We start from the raw sequence: 24764 nt of genomic DNA on the forward strand, positions 1-24764 counted from the left end.
TGAAATTCAGGTTCTCTCCTCGACTCGGCAAAGTTAAGAATTTGGAAAAGGAAGGCTAGTTGTGACAGGGTTCATGTTTGTTACTCAACTGCACAAGTTAGGAATTCCGAAAAAAGGGAAGAACGACTCGCCATTGGCTAGAGTGCCCAGCTATTATTCAGTTACACGTCTTTCAGGTGAGCGTTGTCGGTTTTTGATTCTTCATTTGTAGCCAATGATGTCAACAGAATACAGGCAGTATTCAGTTTTAAACATGTTGCTCCGCAGACGCAGATTCAAAACAGGAGCACCAAGAAAGCGTGTCGCTTTTCCGCTCTTTTCTTCTTGTTATTAAATTCCAGGTCGTTTCCTCAAGCCAGCAAGTTAGGAATTTTGGAGAAAAGGAAGGAAGGCCACGAAATCGGGTTTCCTAGGATTCAGGTTGTCTCTCTCATCAACTTCGCAAGCAAGCAAGGAATTCGAGAAAGGAAATGCGAAAGGCCCAAAGGGGGGTTCATCCTGAAGCACGGAATGCCGGCGAAGAGAATAAAGGAGGGAGGGATATCGGCGATGGTCTTGAAAGAAAAGAAAAGAAAAGAAAAAGGAGAGGAACAGGGTAACCCGGCCTGAATGGAACCAAGAATATATATGAGGGAAGGCTTGCCACAGAGACGAAAGTATATATGGAGTGCACCATTGTCTGTCGCGAGTAGTTCAGAAAGGGTTTCTCTCTCTCTGCCTTGTCCACCGTCATTGTCGTCCTCCTGGTTTCTTAGGGTCACGGCCACCCCCTATCTTGTAGGCGAGCCTCTTATTGCTCTCCTCGTCGCCGGCAAGCCGTCCGGCCGGTCTCCCTATTTCCCTACGCACGCTGCCTGGGCCTGGCTGCACCTCCCCGACCATGCTTGAAAGCGCCAACATGATTCCCGATAAGCAAGGTAAAAAAAGTTGAAATGTAACTTCTGTATGGATCCAATTTTTTGATTATTCGCACACAAGACCACAAAAGTGGTTTTGTTGTCGAATTTCATACGTGAGTATAATATTTGGCCGCGTTTGTGATAAAAAAGTTTTGGAATTTTCTGATCTTTCAAATATTAAAAATACAACTAAATTCAAGTAGGGAGCTCCTAGACCCATGTTCATTCAGGTTTTTTTTTTCATACCTACATGTTTTTGTATTAGTATAAGCAGACTCCGTATAAGTGATCAAATCCTTATAGTTTTTGTGTTTTACAATTTTGGTCGAAAAAAATGTCCACAACAGAAACCGTAAAATTGGTCCAACCCGTAATTTTTTAAGAACCACCGGAAATGCACACTCTAAACCTTTATATTTGAAGGTTAGAAGGTCGAACCGAGGGGGCCCCGTATACCGGTCAAACCTCGTTGGAGCAAACACGTCGCTGCGGAGTTTGTCGAAATTCGCCCTAATCTCGTCGAAATTCATCACCGTACACCGAAAAAGTCCGCTAGACGCCGCAATCGATCGCCGTCGGTTCGCTATGGCCTCCCATGACCTTAGCTTGGCCACCGGAATCCTCCCGACGGGGCAGGCAAAGGGGCACGGCTCGGCAGGTGCGGCTAGCAATGGAGCAAGGCTCGGACAGCGGAGTCGACGGGGCGTGGTCGGCGGACAACGGGGCGCGGTCAGCGTGGTGATGGGGCGCGACCGGCAGGGACGGGGTGCGGTCGAAGGGCGATGGGGCGGCGGCGGCCGGACTAGAGGAAGGAGCTTTTTATCCCAGTTTTATAGTTTAAGATTTAAATGATCTGCTATAGATGCTCTAAGAGCATCTCTAGCAGACCGCGTAGAAGAGCGACCCACAAGTGGGTTTACACGTCGTTGCGGAGCAATTTTGCGGGGCCATTTCGCGCACCGAAGATCAAACCCCGTATATGAAATTGTAAATTTGGAAAAAAGGGTTCACGGGTGAAACTACATCATGGTTTTCATCAAACTACATCATGGTTCTTCGTCAAACTACACCAGTTCTTCATCAAACTACAACAGTTCTTCATACTACTACTAGGTAGGGGGATCTGCGGGCCGTGCAGCGTACCCGAGCCAAGGCTACCAAAAATGACTAGTGCAGCGGCGATGATGCGGCGGAGGAGCCCGGGGAGCTCAGTCCTCGTCGGAGTCAAGGTCGATCCAGATCTTGTCCTGCTCGGCCTTCAGGACGCACAGGTCCGCCTCCTTGGATGCGCTCGCCTGCTAAGCTGTGACCCCCTGCTCGAGGAAGATCTACTCGATCTCGAGCTCGCGGCGGTTGTGTGTGGCGTCCTTCGCCGCCTCCCTCATCGAACGCTTCATGATGGCGCACATGAGGTGATCCTCCTTCCCCGGGGGGGGGGGGGGGGGTAGTCCTCGGGGCCAATGACCCCTCCTCGCAGCGGGACGGCGGCGTCCTTGAGCTTGACGGCGAGCGGCCCGAACTCCTCCGCCCTTCTCTTCATCGAAGTGATGGTCCGCGAGGATGAGGCGCCCGCGGATGAACTCCCAGCGGCAGAGGAGCCGATGCGTCGAGCCGCGAGCTCATGCTCGTACTCCTCAAGCTCGCGGCATTCAAAAGCCGGCGTGTAGTTCAGCCACCTTCGTGATCCCCGTTTGCGTGCGCGTCAGAGGCGCGGCGGCGACGACACTCGGCGGCATCCCTCCATTTTTGTGGCCGTCCATGGTCGGGACGGCCCGTTATGGGTTTTTTGTCTCGCCGGCGACGAGAAATTAGCGCGGAGTGGGAGATGAACCGCGACAGAGTTGCGGCAGTGGAGGATAGGGTTGCGCTGTGAAACCACGTATATGCTGGTTGGAGGGGTCTTTTTCGGGCCGCGGTAAAAAAATACGAGCCGAATGCGCGATACGGGGTCTGTTCTGGCCATTAAAATAGACTGAACATGTATACTCGTTGAAATTTTACGGGTTCGGCTGTTTTACGGGCTCTGATAGAGATACTCTAACACAAGAAAAATGGTGTTTCATAAAATCCGTAGAAAGTTTTCCTAACATCGTCCTTTGGCTTAAAGGAGTGCTTGACGGCATCTTTGGTGCAAGAGAATAACGTTCCATCTACTTTGTTTGGTTTGTAGAGACAATACGAGTTTTTCATGGATCTACTTAACATGCAATTAAATTAATAATCTAGTAGAGTCTCATGGAATATTTGCTATCTTTTTTCTTCTAAAATGGCAACAATGCCATCATACACCTAATTAATTTTTCATAGATAATTCATGTATTTCTGTTGTGGAGCAACAAAATCACTTGCCTTGCGTATTCACGTGTTTCCAATTCCAAAATTGTCGAATGTACATGCCATGGAGTCTTATTTGCTGGTTTACCATATTAGGGCGTTTTTTAAGGGAAATGGATCAAACAAACCGTAGTTGCCTCATAGCATCTCTAGCAAACCCCGTAAACTAATTAAACCCATAAAAAATGAAGTGTTTACAATTTTGATTGAAAAAAACGGCACCTAGCATACGTCGTAAAGCTTGTTTGACCCTTAAACATTTTAAGGAGGACGGTAAATTCATCTGCAAAAGTTTATAAATTTCGAAGGCAATATATAGTTCAATCCGTAAAACCGGACAAACCTCGTCGGAGCACACGCGTCGCCGCGGAACTAGCCGGAATGTACCTGGAACTCACCGGAATCCATCGCCGCTGCACGCCGGTCCGAATTGCGGCCTGTTCGACCTTCACTGCCGAGGTCAGGCCGTCCACGGACAGGACAAAGTAGGCGGTCGAGGCGGGCGACGCAGGGCTTCTCCACTGCATGTGTGGCCTGAAACGACCAAAACCGGGACGAGGCGGGCATCGCGGGGCTTCTCCACTACATGCGTGGCCCCGAGACGAGCGATGACGGGACGAGGCGGGTGGCGCTGGGGCGAGCAGGGGCGCCACAACGAGGCACCCCGTGGCCGGAGACGGAAGGAATAAATTAAAAAAAAAGCTATAATAAAATACAATTTCATTTACAGAGTCTGTTCTGTCTGGGGTAATTTCGTACCGTAAAAATAATTCACGATGCCTTTTATAGGATTGACTTGTACTGGTCTGTTAAAATTTCCTGTACAGGGCCCAATACCCTCTTCAAGCAATTATTTAGGTTCTTTTCAGCCATGAAATGAAGGTAAGGACACTGTGCTTGTGACGACGACGTTGATGCCGTGCTTTGACTTTTTTTTTGTTCTATTGCATTTGCGTATCAAGCGGACACGTAGCCGTTGACCGAAACTAGGAGGAGCCGATGTTTCCCAATCTGATCTAAATCAATCAATCAATCAAAAGAAGAAGAAGAAGGAGGAAACTCCTTCAAAAAAGAAGAAGAAGAGAGGAGCGTTTGGGTTTTGGCTTCACTGTGTTCAAAAAAGAAAAAAAGTCCATCAACCCCAACCCCAGCCAGGAGAGCCACGGGGGATTGGATTGGATGGTTTGCCCTACTTTACAAGGGATTGAATGATTTGCTTCAGTGTTATCTTAATGATCGATGATCACGGTCCCATCTGACAGTTTTGAAAAAGAGATAAATTATCAAATTGAGAAGTAAAGTCAGGACAAAAGATCCAATTTATCTGAGAGCCACCTACCAGATTCGTCAGCCACCCCGCGCCCCGCCCCGCCCCGCACGGCCACGGCACCGCCCGAGCGAGCGGAGCGCCGCCGCGGCGGCCGCAGCGGCGGCCAAGGGGCCACGACCTCTTTGCGTTTCCGCCCGGAGAGCTCGACCATTTCATTTTTTTAACCCTCCCACCCCACCCCTCGGCGATCTCAAGAGGCCCCAACCCCAATCCAGCACCAAAGCTTTGGCCTTTTCCCTTCCCTTTCCTTCTTCGATACCCCCGATAAAACCTCCCTCCCTCCGTCCCCATCCGCCCCCGTCCTATCGCCACCACTTCGCCCGGCCAGCCGCCCCCGCCCCCGCCTCGTCGTCTCCGAAGGAAGCAGCCGCGGGGACAGAGACATCCGCGGCCCCATGGCGCTCTCCTGCATGAGGTGCCCGTCCGTCGCCGCCGGCCCCGCCGTGCGCCGGCCCTCCTCGTCCGTCGCGCTCTCCTTGGCCAGATGCGGCGGGAGACCGGCCGCCGTCGCCTCGGGAGGGTGGCGCATCCACGCCGTCGCCGGGAAAGGAGGTGGGCGCTCTCCACTCGACCTGCTCTGTCCCGCCGGGGTTGTCGAATCCATTCTCTCCGCGCTCTTCCCTTGCTCGCTCACAAAAATTCAGGGCATACCACCACCATAGGTGAGGCCACGGGCTGCGAACTGCGCGCGCACATGCCTTGGATTGTGCAGCTGACCCAACGCAACCTAGCCACCACTAGAGCCGCCCCAGATTCCTCCACTGAATTGGCCTGTTGACTTTTCTGCCTGCGAGCTTCCTCCTAGAGTTCTGCCGCGTTCTGTTCCTGCATTACCACCACCGTTCTTTCTGCAATAGTATCTGAAATCCTAACACCCTAGTGCGCGGTTACCAACCTTACTTACTGTCTAAAACAAATTGAGTCGCCATTCACAGGTCACAACAACATGAATGGAGTGGGTCTACGAATCTTTTGAGATGATTCTCACTAGCTTTGGTAAATTAGACATGTTTAAATCCAGCATGTACTTACCATTCTTAACAAACCTCCCGCCCCTTCTTTGAGTTATTAGCAATGTTACATCGCCCGTCAACTACATATCTGTCTGTATTGTAATGTATTGTGGAATCCAGCATGTACTTCTGTATTGTAGATGCTACTACATATCTGTCTGTAATAACTAAGGGTTGGTTCTCAGGTCAACTCTTACCTGCCTCATTTTGATTTGCTTGCAGCGCATAGTGAGTTAGTTAGTGTTTCATGTGATGAGACCCTGTTTCTTAACTAGTACTATGAATGATATACAACGGCTGTGTTTACTTATTTTACGCCTCTTCATCAGTAGTGAAAGGTCCGATGGATACTGCTGTGGAGAACACCGTTGCGCCCGCCGCCCCGTCACCGGTGGAAAATGGCACTTCTTCAGCAATCACCGTGGAGGAATATGAAGATTTGGCCTCTCTAGCCAAGGATGACGAAGCGTCTGTTAGCATCACTGTGGTTGGAGCGTCAGGCGACCTTGCGAAGAAGAAGATATTTCCTGCCCTTTTTGCTCTTTACTATGAAGGCTGTCTTCCCAAGGTTTGTCTACTGCTTTGCTCTCTCCAACCTAGGATCCAATGCTACTCTTTTTTTTTTTTGTAGAAAATCAACTAATCTAGAGTTTTTTTCCTGTAGCATTTCTCCATCTTTGGCTACGCACGAAGTAAAATGACAGATGCTGAACTGAGACACATGGTCAGCAAAACACTGACTTGCAGGATTGATAAAAGGTGCTTAGCTACGAAGATCTTGCAACCATAACTTATGAAGTAAATAAATCCTGTGTAGAGAGAATTATTTATGTTGGTGCTGCTTTAACTGTTCTGTCTTTTCTTTCAGGGAGAACTGTAGTGAGAAAATGGAAGAGTTTCTGAAACGATGCTTCTACCACTCAGGTCAATATGATTCAGAGGAAGATTTCAGAGAGCTAGGCAAGAAGATCGAACTGCATCAGGTTTGTATAAGCACTTCAACTTAAACCAAGAATGCATCATTGATTTTACTTCTAATGAGGAGGTTACAGTTTTCTAGTTGTTTGGGATGAATTCTTCGTAGGACAATTTCTTGCTAGTTCTTTGTTTCCATCTTGCTAAAATCACAGCGTCGCAAAACTGTCCCTTAATAACTTTGGCACATTGCATGTACATAGTAAGATGGAAAAATATGATCTAATAAGCCAGCATCTATTAGTTTTACAAATCTTAATTATGTGACTTGTAAAAACAAAAATATGCAACTATTTTATACTTAATCCATTCTGTTAAAAATAACAATTTACTTATATTCCGATAAATTCTTGTTCTTTATATGCAGGGTCCCAGAGTATCTAACCATCTTTTCTACCTGTCAATACCGCCAAATATATTCCTGGATGTTGTAAAATGTGCAAGCAAATCAGCATCATCTGCGAGTGGCTGGACAAGGGTAATTGTTGAAAAACCCTTTGGCCGGGACTCAGAGTCTTCTGCTGCCCTAACAAGAGGTCTGAAGGAGTTCCTGGCAGAGGACCAAATCTTCAGGTGATACAGGCATCTAGTTTAATTAGTGAGAATTGTTCATGTTCTCTTGTATCACTAATTTAGATATAACTCTCATTCTCATACCCCGTAAATATCAAACCAGTCTGCCAATTGAAAAACATATAAGTGGTGATATGATCCCTTGGGAATTCAAGAACATGAGATGCATCGTAGTTATTTTCATGGAGTGGGATACTTATGAATGTTTTGCCCCTTTATGTTTGTTATGCAGGATTGACCATTACTTGGGAAAGGAGCTGGTGGAGAACTTATCCGTCCTTCGCTTCTCGAATCTTGTTTTTGAGCCTCTGTGGTCAAGGCAATATATAAGGAATGTGCAACTGATATTCTCAGAAGACTTTGGCACTGAAGGGCGAGGAGGGTAATGATTTGTTTGTCTTTATGGCACCATGTTAGTTGCCTTGGATTGTCTCTTACCTTATTGTTGAAATACTCAGGTACTTTGATAGCTACGGTATTATCCGAGACATAATGCAGAATCATCTTCTTCAGATACTAGCTCTATTTGCAATGGAAACTCCTATTAGCTTGGAAGCAGAGGACATACGAAATGAGAAGGTTTGTGCCCGTTCCTTAGTAATATTACTCAAAGGATATAACATATTTTAAGTTACCGAGACATGCAGTTTTAACTGAAAAACTGTTGGCGCCTGCTGGGGACAGAGGGATTGTTACTGTTACATACTTTCAAGCAGCATAGATCCATTTTATAATCTGTGTTTTATGTGAAATAAGCACACTGATTCTGAAATCATCATTCATTGACCTTTTGTGTCACTTTCATGTATTCCTTTCAGGTTAAAGTTTTGCGCTCCATGAAGCCGTTGCGACTGGAAGATGTGGTAATAGGACAGTATAAAAGTCATACGAAGGGTGGTATTACGTACCCTGGATACACTGAAGATAAGACGGTGCCCAAGGGTAGTCTGACTCCAACATTTGCTGCGGCTGCGCTTTTTATAAATAACGCTAGATGGGATGGAGTTCCCTTTCTCATGAAGGCTGGAAAAGCTTTGCATACTAAACAGTAAGTGCACTACAAAATATTTGTCATTGTCAATATGGTGCCTACACTTGGCCACATGTTCACTTTAGCTATCTGTTACTATTTTGTTGAATATTTACCCTGATGTCATTTTTTAAATTGTTTGTGCATGTTATTTAATTTTTAGCTTATGCAGTTAGACCAACTTATTCTTTATATGTAAGAATGTTATCACCTAGTTCATTGGCTATACTCTTAAGATATGAACACAGAATAATTTGACTTGTATTTATTAGTATTGATCTTGGGTTGATAACACGAAAGTGTTTGTCTTGAAAACCTTTTTTTGGTTTATCTTTTATGCCGCTGATCCTGGCCCATGTTGCAAGTTGCTTAACAATCAAACAAATTTCAGGGCTGAGATTAGAGTGCAGTTCCGACATGTTCCTGGAAATCTCTACAAGGGATCTTTCGGAACCGATCTTGACAGGGCTACTAATGAGCTTGTGATACGTGTGCAACCGGACGAAGGAATTTACCTAAAGATTAACAACAAGATTCCTGGTCTAGGCATGAGACTAGATAGAAGTAATTTGAATCTTCACTATGCAGCAAGGTAAGATGAAGTTTCCAACACTTGTACTTTTTTGCCCAGAGGGGTTTGTTTATTTAGAAGAATGGATGTATTAGTTCTGACGTTGTACCTAAAATGCTCCTCTCTTCACGTGTACATAATCAGATAAAAACTGTAGCTCTAGCATTTTCTTCTTTGTTTTGTTCTCTTTGTTTAGAACTTATAGGCTGCCTTGGTTATTGTAACAATGAGTGCGATGTGTGGTATGAGATGTCTCTTGGAGATTAAAAATTGGATAAACTTGGACATACAAATTATCATTTTTATTAGACATTTACAGTTTATTTTGGTGAAACCGCAAATGGTGCTTGATCAAACTCCATGAATTGGATAAACTACCCAATTTGAAAGAGTAAATCCATCCAGTTTATTACAGCCCTTGTTTATAATATGTTCAAATGTTCCCTTTTGAGTCCTTCTGATTCAATTTACTTATGTCTTTCGAGTGTAGTACCAATTTGCAGCAGCCACTTGGTTGTAATCTCTAAAGTGTTGTTATGAACTTTGCCTCAGATACCCGAAGGAGATACCGGATGCCTACGAGAGGCTGTTGCTCGACGCGATAGAAGGAGAGCGGAGGCTCTTCATCCGGTCGGACGAGCTGGACGCCGCATGGGAGCTCTTCACGCCCCTTCTCAAGGAGCTGGAGCAGAAGCGGATGGCCCCCGAGCTGTACCCCTACGGGAGCCGCGGGCCCGTGGGCGCCCACTACCTGGCAGCAAAGTACAACGTGAGATGGGGCGACCTGGGCGGCTCGGAACACTAGGAAGAGACCGTGGTTTCACACGGGAGGCGATGACTTCTGTTTTTGGCGGCGATTGATTGATTCCGCCGTCGCAATATCTGCAAAGGACCTGCACCTTACGTCCAGTTAGTGGGTGTGATGCAGGGAACAGTTCCGAATAAGGGTGAGCGGTCGACAATGCTTGTGTTCGTCGATCGACCGTGGATATATATATTTGTTGGTACCACTGGCTTACATCTTGTGTGATTCTTAAGAGGCGAAGCCGAGGGCAGAAGGCTCGTTCGTTCATCTTGGCTGTTCATGGGCGTCATTTGGTTGTCTGGCCGGGCTGGGCCGGGCTGGGCTGGGCTGTTGTAACGGTACTGCTGATTGTGTAACTGCAAAAGGCTGTTGCTTGTTTACTGCTGCCGGTGTTCTGTTGGACATGCCCAGGGGTAAGAATCTGAAATCTTGGATAAGTGCTCCCTGTGTCTACTTTCATAAGACGTTTTATATAGGTCACCAAAGTAGCCAACAAATAACTGGGTATTATGCATGGTTGGTTGGTTGGTACTCCCTCTTGTCTTGAGACGTTTTCTGACACTATATGAGGGACTGGCAAATTTGTACAAGACCACTGTGATGTATTCTCCGTTTGGCGTGGTTGGTTGGTACTCCCAAAGCAAGTGGTATTATGTGCGTGGTTTTCTCCCGTCAAGTCGGTCAAGACGATGACACATGCAGACTGCTGCTATCATCGCCTGACTTGCTCACAGTGAGCCTGGCTAAGAGAAAACATGGCCCTTCTTATAAAGCATCTAAAACCAAACCCCTAAAACCCTCTTCAAATGCTCGGGCCGGCCGGTCATAAAAAAATAATCTAGACGGGTCTTTTAAAACGGTCTTAAACGTTCGGGCTAACGAGCACCTCACATTTTCAATCTAAATATGTAGCGGATATGAGTGAGCCCGAGCAAGCCTGCCTGGCCCACACTGGCCCGCATCGATCCCATATATATTCGTCCTCATTTGTTGGTTGGACCAAATCCTAACCACTTCACTCCCCTCCCTCCATTCTCATCTGACACCCAAGCTGACCTCCGACGATCTCAGGCCTTCTCCGTCATGGCCTCCTGCGGATTCGACTCTAACCAGTCTGGATCCGTCGACTCGGGGGTCGCCTCATGCGGAGTGAAGGAGGCAATGGCGGTTCGCATTGCACTCCGCCGCTCGCGCGAGGATAGTGCCCGACCGACGGGAGGATCTGTCCGCCATAACTCCATAGCATCCGCTCAAAGGGCGCTCGGTTCCTCTTGGGGGGATCATCCTTGTCTCGTGCGGGCAGATCCATCGACCGGACCCGCGGACTTCGAGTCCTACCGGGAACGGGCTGGCCGCCGTGGGAAGGAGATGATAAGGATCACCGAGGCCTATGTCGCGGAGGAAATGGTGGAGGCGGCGGCGGATGATGCGGCGGCGCGAGCAGAGGCAGGCCGTGAAATGGTCGGACTATCACCGAAGGAGGAGAAGGAGGTGAGCAGCGGCGAGGACAGCTCTGGCGACGAACAGAGCCGACTCGATCCGTACTGCGTCTTCGACCGGTACTTTCGCGACAAGGACGACAAGGGCGCCAGGAAGGACAAGGGCAACCGTGGATGATCTCCATCATAGCCAAACATGCCAATTTTTGATAGTCTGATGGCATGTTTAGCAGTGATGGAGTAGTCGAACGACGTGTGTGTGTCGACGTAGTAGTTGCATGGGTTTTATGAATTTGAGATATGAGATTTGAGGTGTCTGGATGTAGACTGCATTATTTGAGACGTGACCGGCCAGTGTCCATGGACGCGCCCGGGCGGGTCCGCGGACGTTTGCGGGGCCAGATTTGAGGGATCCGGTTGTAGATGCTTGGGGCTAGTTGGAAGTTTTTTAAGAGCATCTCTAGCCGTTCACCCCCCAGGGGCGTGAAATAGCGCCGACTCGGTGCACGTCGACAGAAAAATCGGCGTGGGCAAGGGCTCTGGTTCCAGCCGCCCCAAGGTTGCCCCCCAGCCATTGATTTCGGCCCATTTTGGACGCAAATTGGCCCACTTTCGACGCAAAATGAGACACTTTCGGCGCAAATTGGCCCACTTTTGGCCCATATTCGGCGTGCTTTGCCACAAATTGAACAAATCCTTTATTTTTTTATCACGTAGTTCATCACAGAAATCAATACAAATCAAAAATGATTCAACAAATCAATACAAATCAAAATAGTTTAACAAATAAAAACTCATAATTCATCACACATTGAGCTAGGCGTTGTCCTTCAGCCTCCATAGGTGCTCCACCAAATCGTCCTGCAGTTGTTGCTGCATCCATGGGTCTCGGATCTCCTGACGCATGTTGAGGAAGGCAGTCCAGGTTGCCGGTAGCTGATGATCAACTTGGGCAAGAGGATCTTGCCTGTAACATGGTTCAGTGTCAAACTCTGGCTCTTCCTCTCGCTCTCAGTGATCATGTTGTGCAAGATGAGCAATGATCATGTTGTACAAGATGACACAACAAGTCATGACTTTCCACATTTGATCTTTCGACCAGGTCTGAGCGGGGTACCACACAACGGCAAAACGAGATTGGAGCACACGAAATGCCCGCTCGACATCCTTCCTGCAAGCTTCTTGACGCTTGGCAAAGTAGGAGTTCTTGCCTCCTGGTGCAAGGTTTGAGATAGTCTTCACAAATATGGACCATCTAGGATAAATGCTATCTGCTAGGTAAATCCCTTTGTACATCCCCTGTCAAGAAAATGGACAGTTTTTCCATTTCCAATGCATGCAGTCGATACTTTCAAGCATCCCAGAAAATCCTTCTGCTGCATTCTGTGCTAGGATCCGAGTTGTATCTTCAGCATTGGGTGATCGTAAGTACCGAGGTTCAAAAACTGTCACCACTGCCCCGCAGAACTTGTACAAATACTCAGTAGTGGTGGACTCGGCCATGCGTCCATGGTCTTCCGGAATATCACCGGGAGCTTCGTATGCAAGCATCCTCATAGTTGTCGTGCACTTTTGGAGTAAGGCGAATCCAAGCGTACCGATGCAATCCTTTTTGCACTTGAAGTAGTTGTCGAACTCCCTGATGTAATTCACAATCCCGAGGAAGAGTTTTCGGTTCATCCGATAACGGCGCCGAAATACTTAGTCGCCGTACAGAGGAGCGTGGGCGAAGTAGTCGATGTAGAGGAAGCAATAGCCTTCCAGTCGATGCCTCTGCTTTGCCTTCAGCCGGCCCGGCACCGAGCCACCTCGCCACGGCTTTGCATTGCTCGCGAACATGCCGGCCAGAGCGGCGAGGACCATGAGATGCTTTTCATCTTGGGTGTCGGCATCGGCTTCCTCCTCCATTAACGCCGCGAACGCCTCGTCGTCGGAGTCCATCGCCCACGCAAATCACCGAACACGTGACGCGCATGACGGACGCGAAGCCGCGTGCGTGCCCAGAACACCGAATAAACTCACCAAGAAGCAGGGGGCGAACCCGCAGCGAACCCTCCCTTCGTCGATGGGGAGATGGCCTTTGTAGCGGCGGTAGGTAGGTGGGCACCCCCGGGATCGACACGGCGGCGAAAGGTGTAGTGCGCGAGGGGCGGCTCTGGAGGAAAAAAACATTTTTCCGCCTGGCGGAGGGGGGGGGGCATGATCCGTTTTTCCTTCTGCCCGCGTCCCCGGATGCCTCCAACGCGCTGGGTTCGGCCTGGGATTGTCGGAGCTAATTTTGACCCCAACCGATGAAAAACGAACTCCTGGAAACGCGACCAGGCCGTTTTTCCCCGCCGACGAGAAAAAAAGGCCCCGAGGGGCCTGTTGAGGCACGGCTGAAGATGTTCTAAGATTCGTGCTATGAAGGGCACACAGGAGACCTGAATGATGTTTATCCGGCGGGTCAAGAACGAACGTCCCCCCTCCCATCATGCTACCATCCGTATGATGTCATGGCCTGCAATGCCCGTGCCCGCCCATGAAGTCGTTGCGAGGTAGCCGTCCGTCCGTCACCCTCTATCCCTGACTCGACCTCGATCGCTTCGCTTTCGGCGAAATGTCCGCCCGTCCGTCTCTGCGTATACATAATGTGCACCTTTGGCTGCCTCTGCTTCTCTCTCTCTGTGTGCGCGCGTGCACTCATCCTGTCCAGCTCTTATCAATTATCCTAACGACCTCCGCTCCGCTCGGCTAATTCATATACATACATATATCCTTCCTAGCTCGGCCGCGTTGCGTTGCACAGAGCGCGTATTATTTGTGTGTGAGCGTTAGTTCACCGACGAGCTAGCTAGCAGTCAGACACCTGACCAAGCTAGCTCAGGCAGGCAGGCAGGCCGCCCGGGCAAGCGTGCGTGATGGGGGAGGCTAGGCGCCACCGTGTGCCGGCGGCGGTGCTGGTGGCGGTGGTGATCGCGGCCGGGCGCTGCGGCGCGCAGGTGCCGATCCCGGCGAGGACGGACGGGTTCGTGTACGGGGGGCATGCGGCGGCGCCGGCGTGGGGCGAGGCGGTGGTCGTCGAGGCCTTCTTCGACCCCGTCTGCCCCGACAGCCGCGACGCCTGGCCGCCGCTGCAGAGGGCCGCCGACCACTTCGGCGCCCGCCGCGTCGCCGTCGTCGTCCACCTCTTCCCGCTCCCGTAAGTCACTCACAGTCAACCGTCACAACTACGCGTCCTCTGTGACGTGTGCCGCTAGAACGGCCAGTTTTTTACGATTTGAAGAAAGTATTGTCTCGTTTTTTCTTCGTCTGTTCCCGTTGTGTTTAATACTTGTTCTTTTGGTTTTTCCTATTTATTTTATACTTCATTTTATTTTTTCACATTTTAATTCATGATTATTTATTAAAAGTTGTGAGCATTTAAAAAAAACTACAACCATCTTTGAATTCATGAACATTTTTAAATTTATAAACATTTCTAAGCTCCACACCCTTTTTGAAGTCCATGGATATTTAAAATTTGCAAACATTTTTCAAGTTCATGAACATCCTTTGAAATCTATTGTTTACTTTTAACAACACGGGCATTTTAAAACAAATCGTGTTTTTTCTTAAATCCAGCCAAAATTTCCAAATAGCTAGGTGTGGTAGAGCCTAGGTAGGCGGTAGTTCAGGACAAAAGCTAACTGAAAAATATATATTTGGAAGGTACATGGAAGTTGTCACTGCACGGTGGATCAGGCCAGGCCAAAACATGGATCCTTTTCCAATGTTTTTATATATTTGTTGTCTACCTCGCTACGGTCCATTTGAACTGAATTCCATAGTGTCTATTTTTAATTTGCCTGTCAAAAAGGGTAAGAGGTTCTACGTACACAGTGGTAAATAAGGGAACACTTGATTGTATTTTCTATGCACACCACAAACTGGCCTTATGATTAAGTAGTGAAGTATGATGAACCTTTTAAATCTGTTACATCTCACCTACTCTCCAACTAGAGCGTGATCGGGCTTTGCAAAACGAAAGCACCACTATAATAGCTGCCACATATATATATATTCTCTTCCATGCAAGTGATGCATATCTGTAACAGAATAGGAGCTGCTTTTGGCTCATGTCAATTCAATTGCCCTCCACTCAGAAAAGAAAAGCAAAAGAACAAATAAATAAATAAAAGATGCACCAACCATTAGGCAAACACACAATGATAAGACATATGAGGTGCAAGTCATGACAACATGATTGATTGCGCTAGTATTAGATCCATCTACGTACCATGCCATGACTTTTGTAGCTGAAATTCAATTATCAGCAACAAAATGAGCAAGGAATATGACCGAATTCAATTCAAATTCAAACGGTTTTGTCTTCTTCCTTTATATTTCTTGTGCAATATAAGTTGGACATGAAATTTCATGGCAGGATCGATGAATGACGTATCAATATTTTCAACCATTTTGGAGGAAATTCTTAAAATTTTTGGTTGTGGTTTTCATGCGTAGGTACATATGTAGCAGGAAAATAGCATGAGAAAAGCGAGCATCGAACACAATCTCTGAAATGCGTATTGCACATCTGCAACCAATAAACTAAACTTCTTCCACTAAAAAACACTAAACTGTTGATGGTATGATTTAGATATTTATTAAGCAAGCGGAGCGTCTAATAATAATGATGTTTGGTGGAAAAAAGAAGTAAAATTGAGTTTGCATTGGAAACTCAGCTTACATCATCCATCACATTCAGGAAAAAATGATACCGTGAAGGCTTTTCGATTACAAAAAATCATAAGAGTGCTCTTTTCAGCTCCACCAGCAGCAAGAGTAACGACTCGATAAACCTTTTACTGGTTTTGGTTTTGTGATGCGTTTTTCTCTGTGAAATTTGCAGTTACCACAGCAGCGCCTTCATTGCTTGCCGTTCGATCCACACGGTCCACAAGCTAAATGCTTCAGCTGTGTATCCCCTGCTTGAGAAATTCTTCAAATACCAGGTTATGTATTGCCTGTATTTTTTTAAATGTAAAATGTGCGAAAGAAAATGAGATAAATTAAGCATACATACCAATTGGAAATCACGTTTTCGAAAATATCCCTGCTGCTTAGAGGGCAATCTTGAAATGTTTGGTGTTTGCCTTTAGTGTGAATACTCCAACATAATTAAGCAGAAAAGAGGATAGGCATTTCGGTGGAAGGGATGGTGTTGCTTTTCTTAGACGGAGGTGACTAGGCGTTGCTTTGGAAGCACTAATAGGTGCAGTGCAGCCTTTTGAGGCAAAGAGAGGGAACCGAGAAGCACCCTGCTCACATCCCATTGGATGAGACCACCATGCAATGTTTTCTTTTGTCCATGCCAAGCACCATCTATGCAACCAAAAGCTCATATTCCACAGCCAGCTTTTCCACCATCGCTTAGCCAGTACATACATGATACATCAAGCACAATATATGACATTTTCATTTATGTTCCAAGGGATAAATATCACAATATATTGCACATAATAATATCACGAGGATTTAAAGGATGACAATGTTTCAGGAGGGTTATTACAACACACCGACATACACCAAAACAAGAGCGGCGGTGGTCGCTGAAATAGCGAACAACCTTGTCGCCCCCGTCATCGGCGAGGCCAATTTGGCAGCATACAAAGCCGGCTTCAACGACTCGCAGTCGGATCAGGCCACAAGGATTTCCTTCAAGGTTTGTTGAACTTGCCTCGCATTATATGGCGTACTTTATATTTTGTACTATTTTCTAGCCGGAATATTCACCTTGCGTTTTCTCTATTTTATAGTTTGGTTGTGCACGAGGCGTCACCGGGACACCCTACTACTTTGTTAATGGCATACCACTCAGTGACTCTGGTTCTCCTATGGACTACGGCAAATGGATTTCCACGCTTGATCCGTTGGTTGGCAAGATGTAGGGAGCTATCTCGCTGCTGCTAAATAACTCCAAATTATAATCAATATTAGCTAAATAAGTGGAGGGCATAAATAGCTTGATTTTGCCATGATGTTGATGGAAGTATGTGTTGATTATCACAATAATGTCCTTCTCATGTCGACGGTCCGGTCCGCCAACGAATGTGCCTATATTTGTATCCCACTATGACAGAGAAGCCAGAGTTGCATGCGGTGGGGCCCCTGCGACATCGATGACTCCAATAGGATGGTTTGAGCGGGATGTGCTCTCCGGAGTTTGCGATGGGTTAGGTTGGTGCAAGGCGTGCAACTGTCTTGTGTGAAGCGTAAAAGCAAAATCAAAGGTGCCAGCCGCTGACGTCTGTGGTCAATTGTTTGGCTATGACTGACTAGGTCGTTGTGTGTCGTTCGGGTTTTGAAGGGTCGTCGTCTGCGGCGAAGTCAGAGTCCTTTGCTCGGGGAGAGGTGATAACAATGACAATCCAAGCAGCTTCGACAATGTCCTCTTTTCGATGATGTGTGTGGTCTTGTTGGTGACAGGTCGGCCGGGTGCCCTTTCTTGTGTGCGCATTGTAACGGTTTTCGTCCGAATTTTCTTAATTAACCGGACAACTTTATTCAGTACTACCTCCGTTCCTAAATATAAGTCTTTTAAGATATTTTACTAGGAGTCTACATACGGAGCAAAATGAGTGAATCTACACTTTAAAATATGTCTATGTACATTCATATATAGTTCATTAATAAAACTTCTTTAAAGACTTATATTTAGAAACGGAGGGAGTACTATTTTTTAATGAATCCTCTCCTGAGGGACCATGTTTAAAACAAATCTAGACACATCTAATTACATCCATTTGAGCGTCCGAAATTAATTATCGCTCAAACAGATGTATTTAGACATGAGTATACAGTCCGTTTGAGGGTCCGAAATTAGTTGTTATTCAAACGAATGTATCTAGGCCAGGAATGGAGTGAGTATACGTGTTTCAGGCTTGGTGCATGCCTGCCGCATTATTAGGAAAGTTAGAAGTAACGCCCTAGTAATGACATTTTTATACGGTACTAATGAGATTCCATTTGAACCCCTAGATCGTACGCTGGCCGCCAGATACTGTGCCATGCATTTGTAGAAGGTTCCAATTGCACCCATTTTCCCATCAGCAGTTCATCTTGCATTGCATCTACGGACGATCGTCCTGGAGGAAGACTGGGCGTGAAGTGATCGAGTCATCGGTCACCGTGAGCCGGCCGCGCATATAAATACTCGCGCCCCCGCCGTGCACCGGCCGGCCTCGGGTGCTCACCTTGTTTGCCACTGTTGCTCAACAACCAGACACGTACGATCGAGTAGCCACCGCCGTGACTCTGTGAGGCCGGTGATCGATCGGTCGGTCAATGGAGGCCAGGCGAGAGCGCCACCGCGTGTCGCCGCTGCTGCTGGTGCTGGTGGCGGTGGTGACCGCGGCCGGGCGGTGCGGCGCGCAGGTGCCGGTGCCGGCGAGGACGGTGGGGTTCGTGTACGGTGGGCAGGCGTGGGCGCCGGCGTGGGGCGAGGCGGTGGTGGTGGAGGCCTTCTTCGACCCGCTCTGCCCGGACAGCCGCGACGCCTGGCCGCCGCTGCAGAGGGCCGCCGACCACTTCGGCGCCCGCCGCGTCGCCGTCGTCGTCCACCTCTTCCCGCTCCCGTAAGTCACGCATGCACTAAGCCAGTAAGCCATTCTCTCTTTGAATTGTCGTCTTGGTCTGTGTCGGTTCCTAGCAAATTCACCCGTGACCCGACGTAATTGCCCGTGAATCCAACGAGTAAAATCCAGCCAAAATCCCCAAAAAAACACTAGGCACACGTCTCGCTTGTGTACGTACTTTCACGACGAAAGGTGAGACTAGACTACAGAATCATCAGTTACTCCCATAGAGATGATTCCTCACAAGTCACGAAGCCAAGTATCTGTGGAATCGAATAACACACGGGCCGGGCAACTTATTAGGTTTAATGATGACATATAAATATATTGGATTTTGCATGAGCCAACTTTAAGTGAAGATTTCGGTGATTTCAGACCATAAACGATTAATCATTAAACCACCTCGGTAACCTACATATACTACGTTAGTACTGAAACCACTCGAACATGTAAGACATAGTTCTCCACCATAAAACCAGTAAAGTGGCAACACCAACATAATGACAAACTTCTCCGAATCACCTCATGTACTCTAGAATTCTTTATTTATTGTGATATTTTATCATTCACTAGAAATATTTATCAAGATATCTGTAAGACTTATGGTTTGATTTTTTCTAACAAATCATCTAAGGATATCAATATATGTGCATGCACATACGAATATATGCAAGTCACAAATCCAAAGATATGTGGTGATTCATTGTAACAGACTATATTTTTGGTGATCCCGTATAGCGGAATACATTTTTAGGAGCGATTACCATCTTGACACAAGAATGTAGCATAATATTTGGCATACAATTTGAATTTGGCATAGTTTAAATGATAGATATTAGAAATTTATAACTAAGAACACCACATGTTTATACGGACTTCTGATTTTATACAAAACAATACAAATATATAACAGTTAAGATCAATGTTGGTATTTATAAAATGTATAAGAGTTTAATATAAATATTTTTATGTTTAACTTGTTCCAAAGCCAAAGCCATCATAGGATGTAATTTTGTTTTGAAAAAAAACATAAATTGCAACGAGAACAAGTTGGGATGCATTCACGTGTCACTGCATCACCAAAAGAGCAAAAAAACATGGCAACAACACATACACCTACGTCCACATCCAAAATCCAGTGGATCGAAACAATCGAACCTTTGGGAACAAGCACCTTGAACACACTGGTCACAGGAACATCGGCTTCATTGACAAAATAACTCAAGCATTGCTTGATGTCTTACCTTGGATTCGGTGACACAACTGTTTGGAAGGGGAGGATGCGGCACCAAGGCCATGTTGCAACCCGGCAGGCGACGGGCACGCCGGTGGGCGGAAATTATGCACGGTTTCTCCTCTCCTTGAAAGAGGACTGACGGCTAGGGCACGAGTAAGTAGCGAGCCTCGACGGATGGAATCAACTCCAGGCTAGACAGGCCCGACATGCCCCTTGTGTCCATCAGCCTGGTCCGTCCCATAACATGCCTTAGAGGCCTTATAAAACAACAAGTGTATAATAATGATGCAAAAGATGGATGTAATTTTTGATAAACTAAAGAAAAAACTAAACTAAACAAAAGAGTATAGTATGAGTTAAGGAAAAATGAATAGAATTTGCTCTTCAACTTTCATTCATAGGCATATTTTCATCGATCGATACCAAAAAAGAAACATTCTTGTGCCCTCGAGAATTCTGTTGTGGTTATCAATAACTGTGGTCTAGTCAATCAGAAAGCAATGTGCTTCTTTCGGAAATTTCTTGTGATCAGTTAAATTTTCAATGCAAATCTATATTAATAGATAAATTATTGGTAAAATATGTCCATGGTGATTTCAATTGCATGAAAAATCAGGAAATTTCTCCTCTAAATTTGCAATGCAAAATGTAGATATAAGCTCCCCAAAGCTTAGGTTCTTAAATGTACCCAAGTGAAAGATGAGCTTGATGAACATGGCGTCATGTTTATGAAGCGAGGTGTCGATAATAAAAATATATTGTCATTGCAACATTATACATAATCCATTCATTACACAATGCTAGATTATCAACCGTATAATGAGCTCGTTATAGGTTATAACACGCTACCATGATGAGAAACTCAATAGCTATATCTACCCAGCACCGGTCCCTCCACTGAGAGATTAGAAGCTGATTCTTGAACAGCTACCTATGCACTAGCATTTTCCCCCTAATATTAATAAAAAATTATCATGGTTTGTCATTACGAGTTGAACGTGACAATCAATAGGATTTTATCGATGTGTTTTTATAGATTTTCTCTAATTTCCAATTACTAAGTCTATGTCCTATGCACATGTTATGATACGATGCTTACGGAAAGCTCATAAAAATTAAAAGTTAGAACATCAGCCTAAAAGTCTTAACGTCTGGTGCTAATTGCAATGTAGAGATGCTTTTCTAAATAAATTGATTGGATATTGTTTGTTTTCTACAAGAGCTGATGCAAGCGCTCAACGAAGAAAATAAGCTAGTCCATGATTTTCTGCAAGGTACTGGATTTGGTAGTGCTTCAAATTCTTCCTCCGCATATGTAATTTCTATGAGGCGTGAGACTGAAGATTAATCTTAGGATCAAGTGAAAGTGGGAAAAATTGCGAGGAAATCGGTTTTCGCGGCCAGCTTCAAGAGGCCCCGAGCTTAAGCTTCTGCACGGGCCCATAAAATCCCAGGAGCAGCCCTGAAGGTGACGGAACACAGATAGCTGGCCTACCTGGTACTTGGAAGTTGTCACTGCATAGTGCTGCCTGCTGAGTGCTAGAGGATCAGACCAGGTCTGTCTAGACAACACAATTCGAGAGGAGTGTGGAATGAAAACATGGAGCCCTTTCCAATGTGATCTCTATTTGTTGTGTACCTCGCTACCGTCCATTTAACTGCACCTCACAGAACTGAAGTCCATTCCATTTTAATTTTGCACAAAAGGGTAAGATAAGATGCTCCTTCGATCGTTAACATAATACATAAGAAACTTTTTTTGACATTGCCATGGACTTAAAAACGTCTTATAAAATGTTACAGAGGGTGTAGTTTTGGATGATAATTAAAGGAACGATTATTCTTTTCTATGTCAAGGCACACCAAACTGATCTTATTACACTCCCTCCGTCACGGTTTAGAAGGCACGTTTGGAAAATCTCTGAGACCAAGGTAGTCATCGATTGGTTGTGAGATGTAGCAGGTGTAGACGCTAATGCACCTAATCAATTAAGAAAATAAGCATTTGATGTTCCCACAGTCGAGTTAATAACCAGTGCATGCATGAGTAATAATAGTACTAATTAATAGAAGTAATTGCTTTCGCGTCTTAAACCTTGTCTATTTTAAAAACGCACGCAAATTTAATAGTGCGTTCTAAAGCGTGACGGAGGGAATAGTTAAAGAGATTTTTATCTTGGTAATTCAAGGCAAGATTATTCTTTTGTTCACGTAATTAAAGGCAAGATTATTCTTTTCTATGGAAATGACACACCAAGATTATTCTTTCCTAGGTTAATTAAAGGGAAGATTAATTGTCCTGTTATTAAATCTGTTGCATCATAAACTTTCCAACAAGAGCGTGGTCCAGCTTTATAGCTAGAGAAAACAAAAGCACCACTATAATAGCTGCCACATACTGCACTATTTATTTTTCTTTCATGCATGTGTGCATATTTTTTCGTGTATTCCTGGAAGAAAATAAGAACTGCTTTTGGATCATGTCAATTCAATCAGCCTCCACTCAGAAAAGAAAAGGAAAAAGGAAAAAAAACAAGAGATGCCCCAGTTATTAGGCAAACACAATGATAAGACATATGAGGCTGGTGCAAGTCATGACAATATCATCCACAACCCTAATTAATATCAGATCCATGTATACGGTTCTACGATGCCATGGTTTTTTGCACTTGAATTTGCTACTCGGTTTGAGAGACAAAAGGAGCATTAAATGACACCAAATTTAAATTCAAATTCAAATCATAATTGATATTGTCTTCTTATATTTTTAGATTTCTTTTGCAATCTTATTCGGACATGAAACTTGATGCATGGTCGATGCATCGATCTGTACCAATGTTTTACGCTATTTTGGGAAAAAAATTCTTTAAATTTTGGTTGTGGCTTCTGTGCATAGTTACATACATAGCATGCAAATAGCGTGAAAAGAGGGAGCATCAAATACTTCCCCTGAAATTTGCACCGCACATTTTGGAAGAAATAGACTAAGATTCTTCAAATCAATAACAAAAAGAAAAACTAAACTTGTTAACGGTATTATTTTGTTTTGTACAATATGCTTTAGGTAGTTTTTTTAGTTGGATATATGCCTTAGGAAGTTATTAATAAGTAAGCAAAAAGTCCAGTGAAAACGATATTTGGCGCAAAAAAGAAGAAAAGGTGGAAACTTTTTATTAGAAGGTCTCTTACATCATTGGTCATATTTAGTTTTCTAATTCGATACACTGACCGCTTGTGGCTTACAAAAATCATCGTAAAGCAGCAGCAAGAGTAACGAATTTCTCTGTGAAATTTGCAGTTACCACAGCAACGCCTTCATTGCTTGTCGGTCGATCCACGCGGCGCACAAGCTAAATGCGTCAGCCGTGTACCCCCTGCTCGAAAAGTTCTTCAAATACCAGGTTAATTATCTCTTGCTTGTATGCTTCTTTACATACCCGCAAAATTTTACTAAAAGAGAAGAAGCGAAAGGTGTATAAGAAAAGGAGAAAAAATAAATCAGGCATAACACAAGCGTTTGGTGCTGTTCAGAGGAAAATCTTGAGATGTTTGGTGCTGCCTCTTGTCTGAACACCACGGCCAATATAAGCAGAGGTATCAGCTTGATGCATTTTGAGTTAATAAAACACCTTTTTAAAAAACGGAGAGAAAAGGCGTTGTTGCTTTTTCTAGATGACTAGGCGTTGCTTTGGAAGCACTAATAGGTGGAGTGCAGTGCAACTTTTTGAGGCAAAGAGAGGGAACCGAGAAGCACCCTGCTCACATCCCATTGGATGGAACCACCATGCAATGTTTTCTTTTGTCCATGCCAAGTCATATATAAGCAAAAGCTTAGAGCATCTATAGCCGCAACCAGGAAATCTGGCCCCTCAAACGTCCACGGATGCGATCGGATGCGTCCGTGGATACTGACCGATCACCTCTTTAATTTTTATTTTCATAGATATGTTTTTTTTATACGTCCGGTCACATGCATGTGATTGGTAGAGATAAAGTGAGAGAAAAAAAGAATCAACAAATAAAAAAGATGGGCAAAATCCCATGTGGCGAACGCAGAACGACTGACCGTACATGCCCGGACGCACCTCATACTCATCCCATATATGAGGGCAATATGAGGAGTGTCGGACAACCCGATCATTTAAGAAGGCTATAAGGGGTCCAGTTGGATCAAGTTTTTCCTTCTCTCTCCTATCCGGTTGTATATGGGATGAGTATGAGAAGTCCGGCTGTAGATGCTCTTATATCCACAGCTAGCTTTTAAAATACGGATTAGCCGATGAATACATCAAACATGCTTAAGCAAAATATGACACTTTTTTCATAAGAGGGAAATACCTCCTAGATTGGTCACAACTCACAACATATAACACACACAACGAGATCACAAGGATTAAAGGATGGTACATTTCAGGAGGATTATTACAACGCGCCGACATACATCAAAACAAGAGCGGCAGTGGTCGCCGAAATAGCGAACAACCTTGTCACGCCCATCATTGGCGAAGCCAATTTGGCTGCATACATAGCAGGATTCAACGACTCACGGTCGGATCAGGCCGCAAGGATTTCCTTCAAGGTTTGTTGAACTCATCTCGCATTAAACGTTGTATTCTATAATTTGTATTGTTCTAGACACATTATTCACCGTGTGTTTTCTCTATTTTGTAGTTTGGTTGTGCACGAGGTGTCACCGGGACACCCTACTACTTTGTTAATGGCATACCACTCAATGACCTTGATTTTCCACTGAACTACGACAAGTGGATATCCACACTTGATCCATTGGTTGGCAAGATGTAGGGAGCTATCTCACTGCAAATAAATAACTCCAAATTGTAAACAGTATCAGCCAAATAAGTGGAGGACATAAATAGTTTGATTTTGCCATGATGTATATGAAAGTATGTGTTAATTATCACAATAATGTTTGTAAGTCGGCATAAAAGACAACACAAAG

At 45.3% G+C, this 24764-nt stretch overlaps 3 protein-coding genes across 5 annotated transcripts; all 3 read left to right on the forward strand.

The window, feature by feature from the left end:
* Positions 1-865: 865 nt before the first annotated feature.
* On the forward strand, positions 866-9967 carry LOC123424512 (glucose-6-phosphate 1-dehydrogenase 2, chloroplastic-like). Of its 3 annotated transcripts, none has more exons than XM_045108140.1 (10): positions 866-917; positions 5906-6144; positions 6241-6335; positions 6445-6559; positions 6919-7124; positions 7357-7506; positions 7583-7703; positions 7943-8172; positions 8546-8746; positions 9278-9967. In XM_045108140.1, the coding sequence occupies exons 1-10, from the start codon at positions 881-883 to the stop codon at positions 9528-9530; spliced, it is 1647 nt and encodes a 548-aa protein (XP_044964075.1). In that variant the 5' UTR covers positions 866-880; the 3' UTR covers positions 9531-9967. The 3 variants fall into 3 exon arrangements, with proteins under 3 accessions (XP_044964075.1, XP_044964073.1, XP_044964074.1); XM_045108138.1 differs by lacking the exon at positions 866-917 and adding an exon at positions 4801-5115; XM_045108139.1 differs by lacking the exon at positions 866-917 and adding an exon at positions 4801-5115 and having other exon boundaries at positions 5909-6144.
* A 3656-nt stretch (positions 9968-13623) lies between these two features.
* On the forward strand, positions 13624-17538 carry LOC123424515. The gene is made up of 4 exons (XM_045108143.1): positions 13624-14150; positions 15843-15945; positions 16491-16655; positions 16750-17538. The coding sequence occupies exons 1-4, from the start codon at positions 13870-13872 to the stop codon at positions 16879-16881; spliced, it is 681 nt and encodes a 226-aa protein (XP_044964078.1). The 5' UTR covers positions 13624-13869; the 3' UTR covers positions 16882-17538.
* Positions 17539-18193: 655 nt separating this feature from the next.
* Positions 18194-24764, forward strand: LOC123424516. Its single transcript, XM_045108145.1, has 4 exons — positions 18194-18567; positions 23103-23205; positions 24219-24383; positions 24476-24764. Exons 1-4 carry the CDS (start codon positions 18278-18280, stop codon positions 24605-24607), a joined length of 690 nt encoding a protein of 229 aa, XP_044964080.1. The 5' UTR covers positions 18194-18277; the 3' UTR covers positions 24608-24764.

The sequence above is a fragment of the Hordeum vulgare genome, chromosome 2H (genome assembly GCF_904849725.1).
Source record: "Hordeum vulgare subsp. vulgare chromosome 2H, MorexV3_pseudomolecules_assembly, whole genome shotgun sequence".
NCBI lineage: Eukaryota > Viridiplantae > Streptophyta > Magnoliopsida > Poales > Poaceae > Hordeum > Hordeum vulgare.

Excerpts from the sequence above, each read along its gene's own strand:
- LOC123424516 (XM_045108145.1), top strand. The coding sequence starts at position 18,278 with ATGGAGGCCAGGCGAGAGCGCCACCGCGTGTCGCCGCTGCTGCTGGTG. Across the intron at positions 18,568-23,102 it reads GTCCACCTCTTCCCGCTCCC|TTACCACAGCAACGCCTTCA; the intron begins GTAAGTCACGCA and ends TGAAATTTGCAG. Across the intron at positions 24,384-24,475 it reads CCGCAAGGATTTCCTTCAAG|TTTGGTTGTGCACGAGGTGT; the intron begins GTTTGTTGAACT and ends TCTATTTTGTAG.
- LOC123424515 (XM_045108143.1), top strand. The coding sequence starts at position 13,870 with ATGGGGGAGGCTAGGCGCCACCGTGTGCCGGCGGCGGTGCTGGTGGCG. Across the intron at positions 14,151-15,842 it reads GTCCACCTCTTCCCGCTCCC|TTACCACAGCAGCGCCTTCA; the intron begins GTAAGTCACTCA and ends TGAAATTTGCAG. Across the intron at positions 16,656-16,749 it reads CCACAAGGATTTCCTTCAAG|TTTGGTTGTGCACGAGGCGT; the intron begins GTTTGTTGAACT and ends TCTATTTTATAG.
- LOC123424512 (XM_045108138.1), top strand. The coding sequence starts at position 4,959 with ATGGCGCTCTCCTGCATGAGGTGCCCGTCCGTCGCCGCCGGCCCCGCC. Across the intron at positions 8,173-8,545 it reads AAAGCTTTGCATACTAAACA|GGCTGAGATTAGAGTGCAGT; the intron begins GTAAGTGCACTA and ends AACAAATTTCAG. Across the intron at positions 8,747-9,277 it reads AATCTTCACTATGCAGCAAG|ATACCCGAAGGAGATACCGG; the intron begins GTAAGATGAAGT and ends ACTTTGCCTCAG.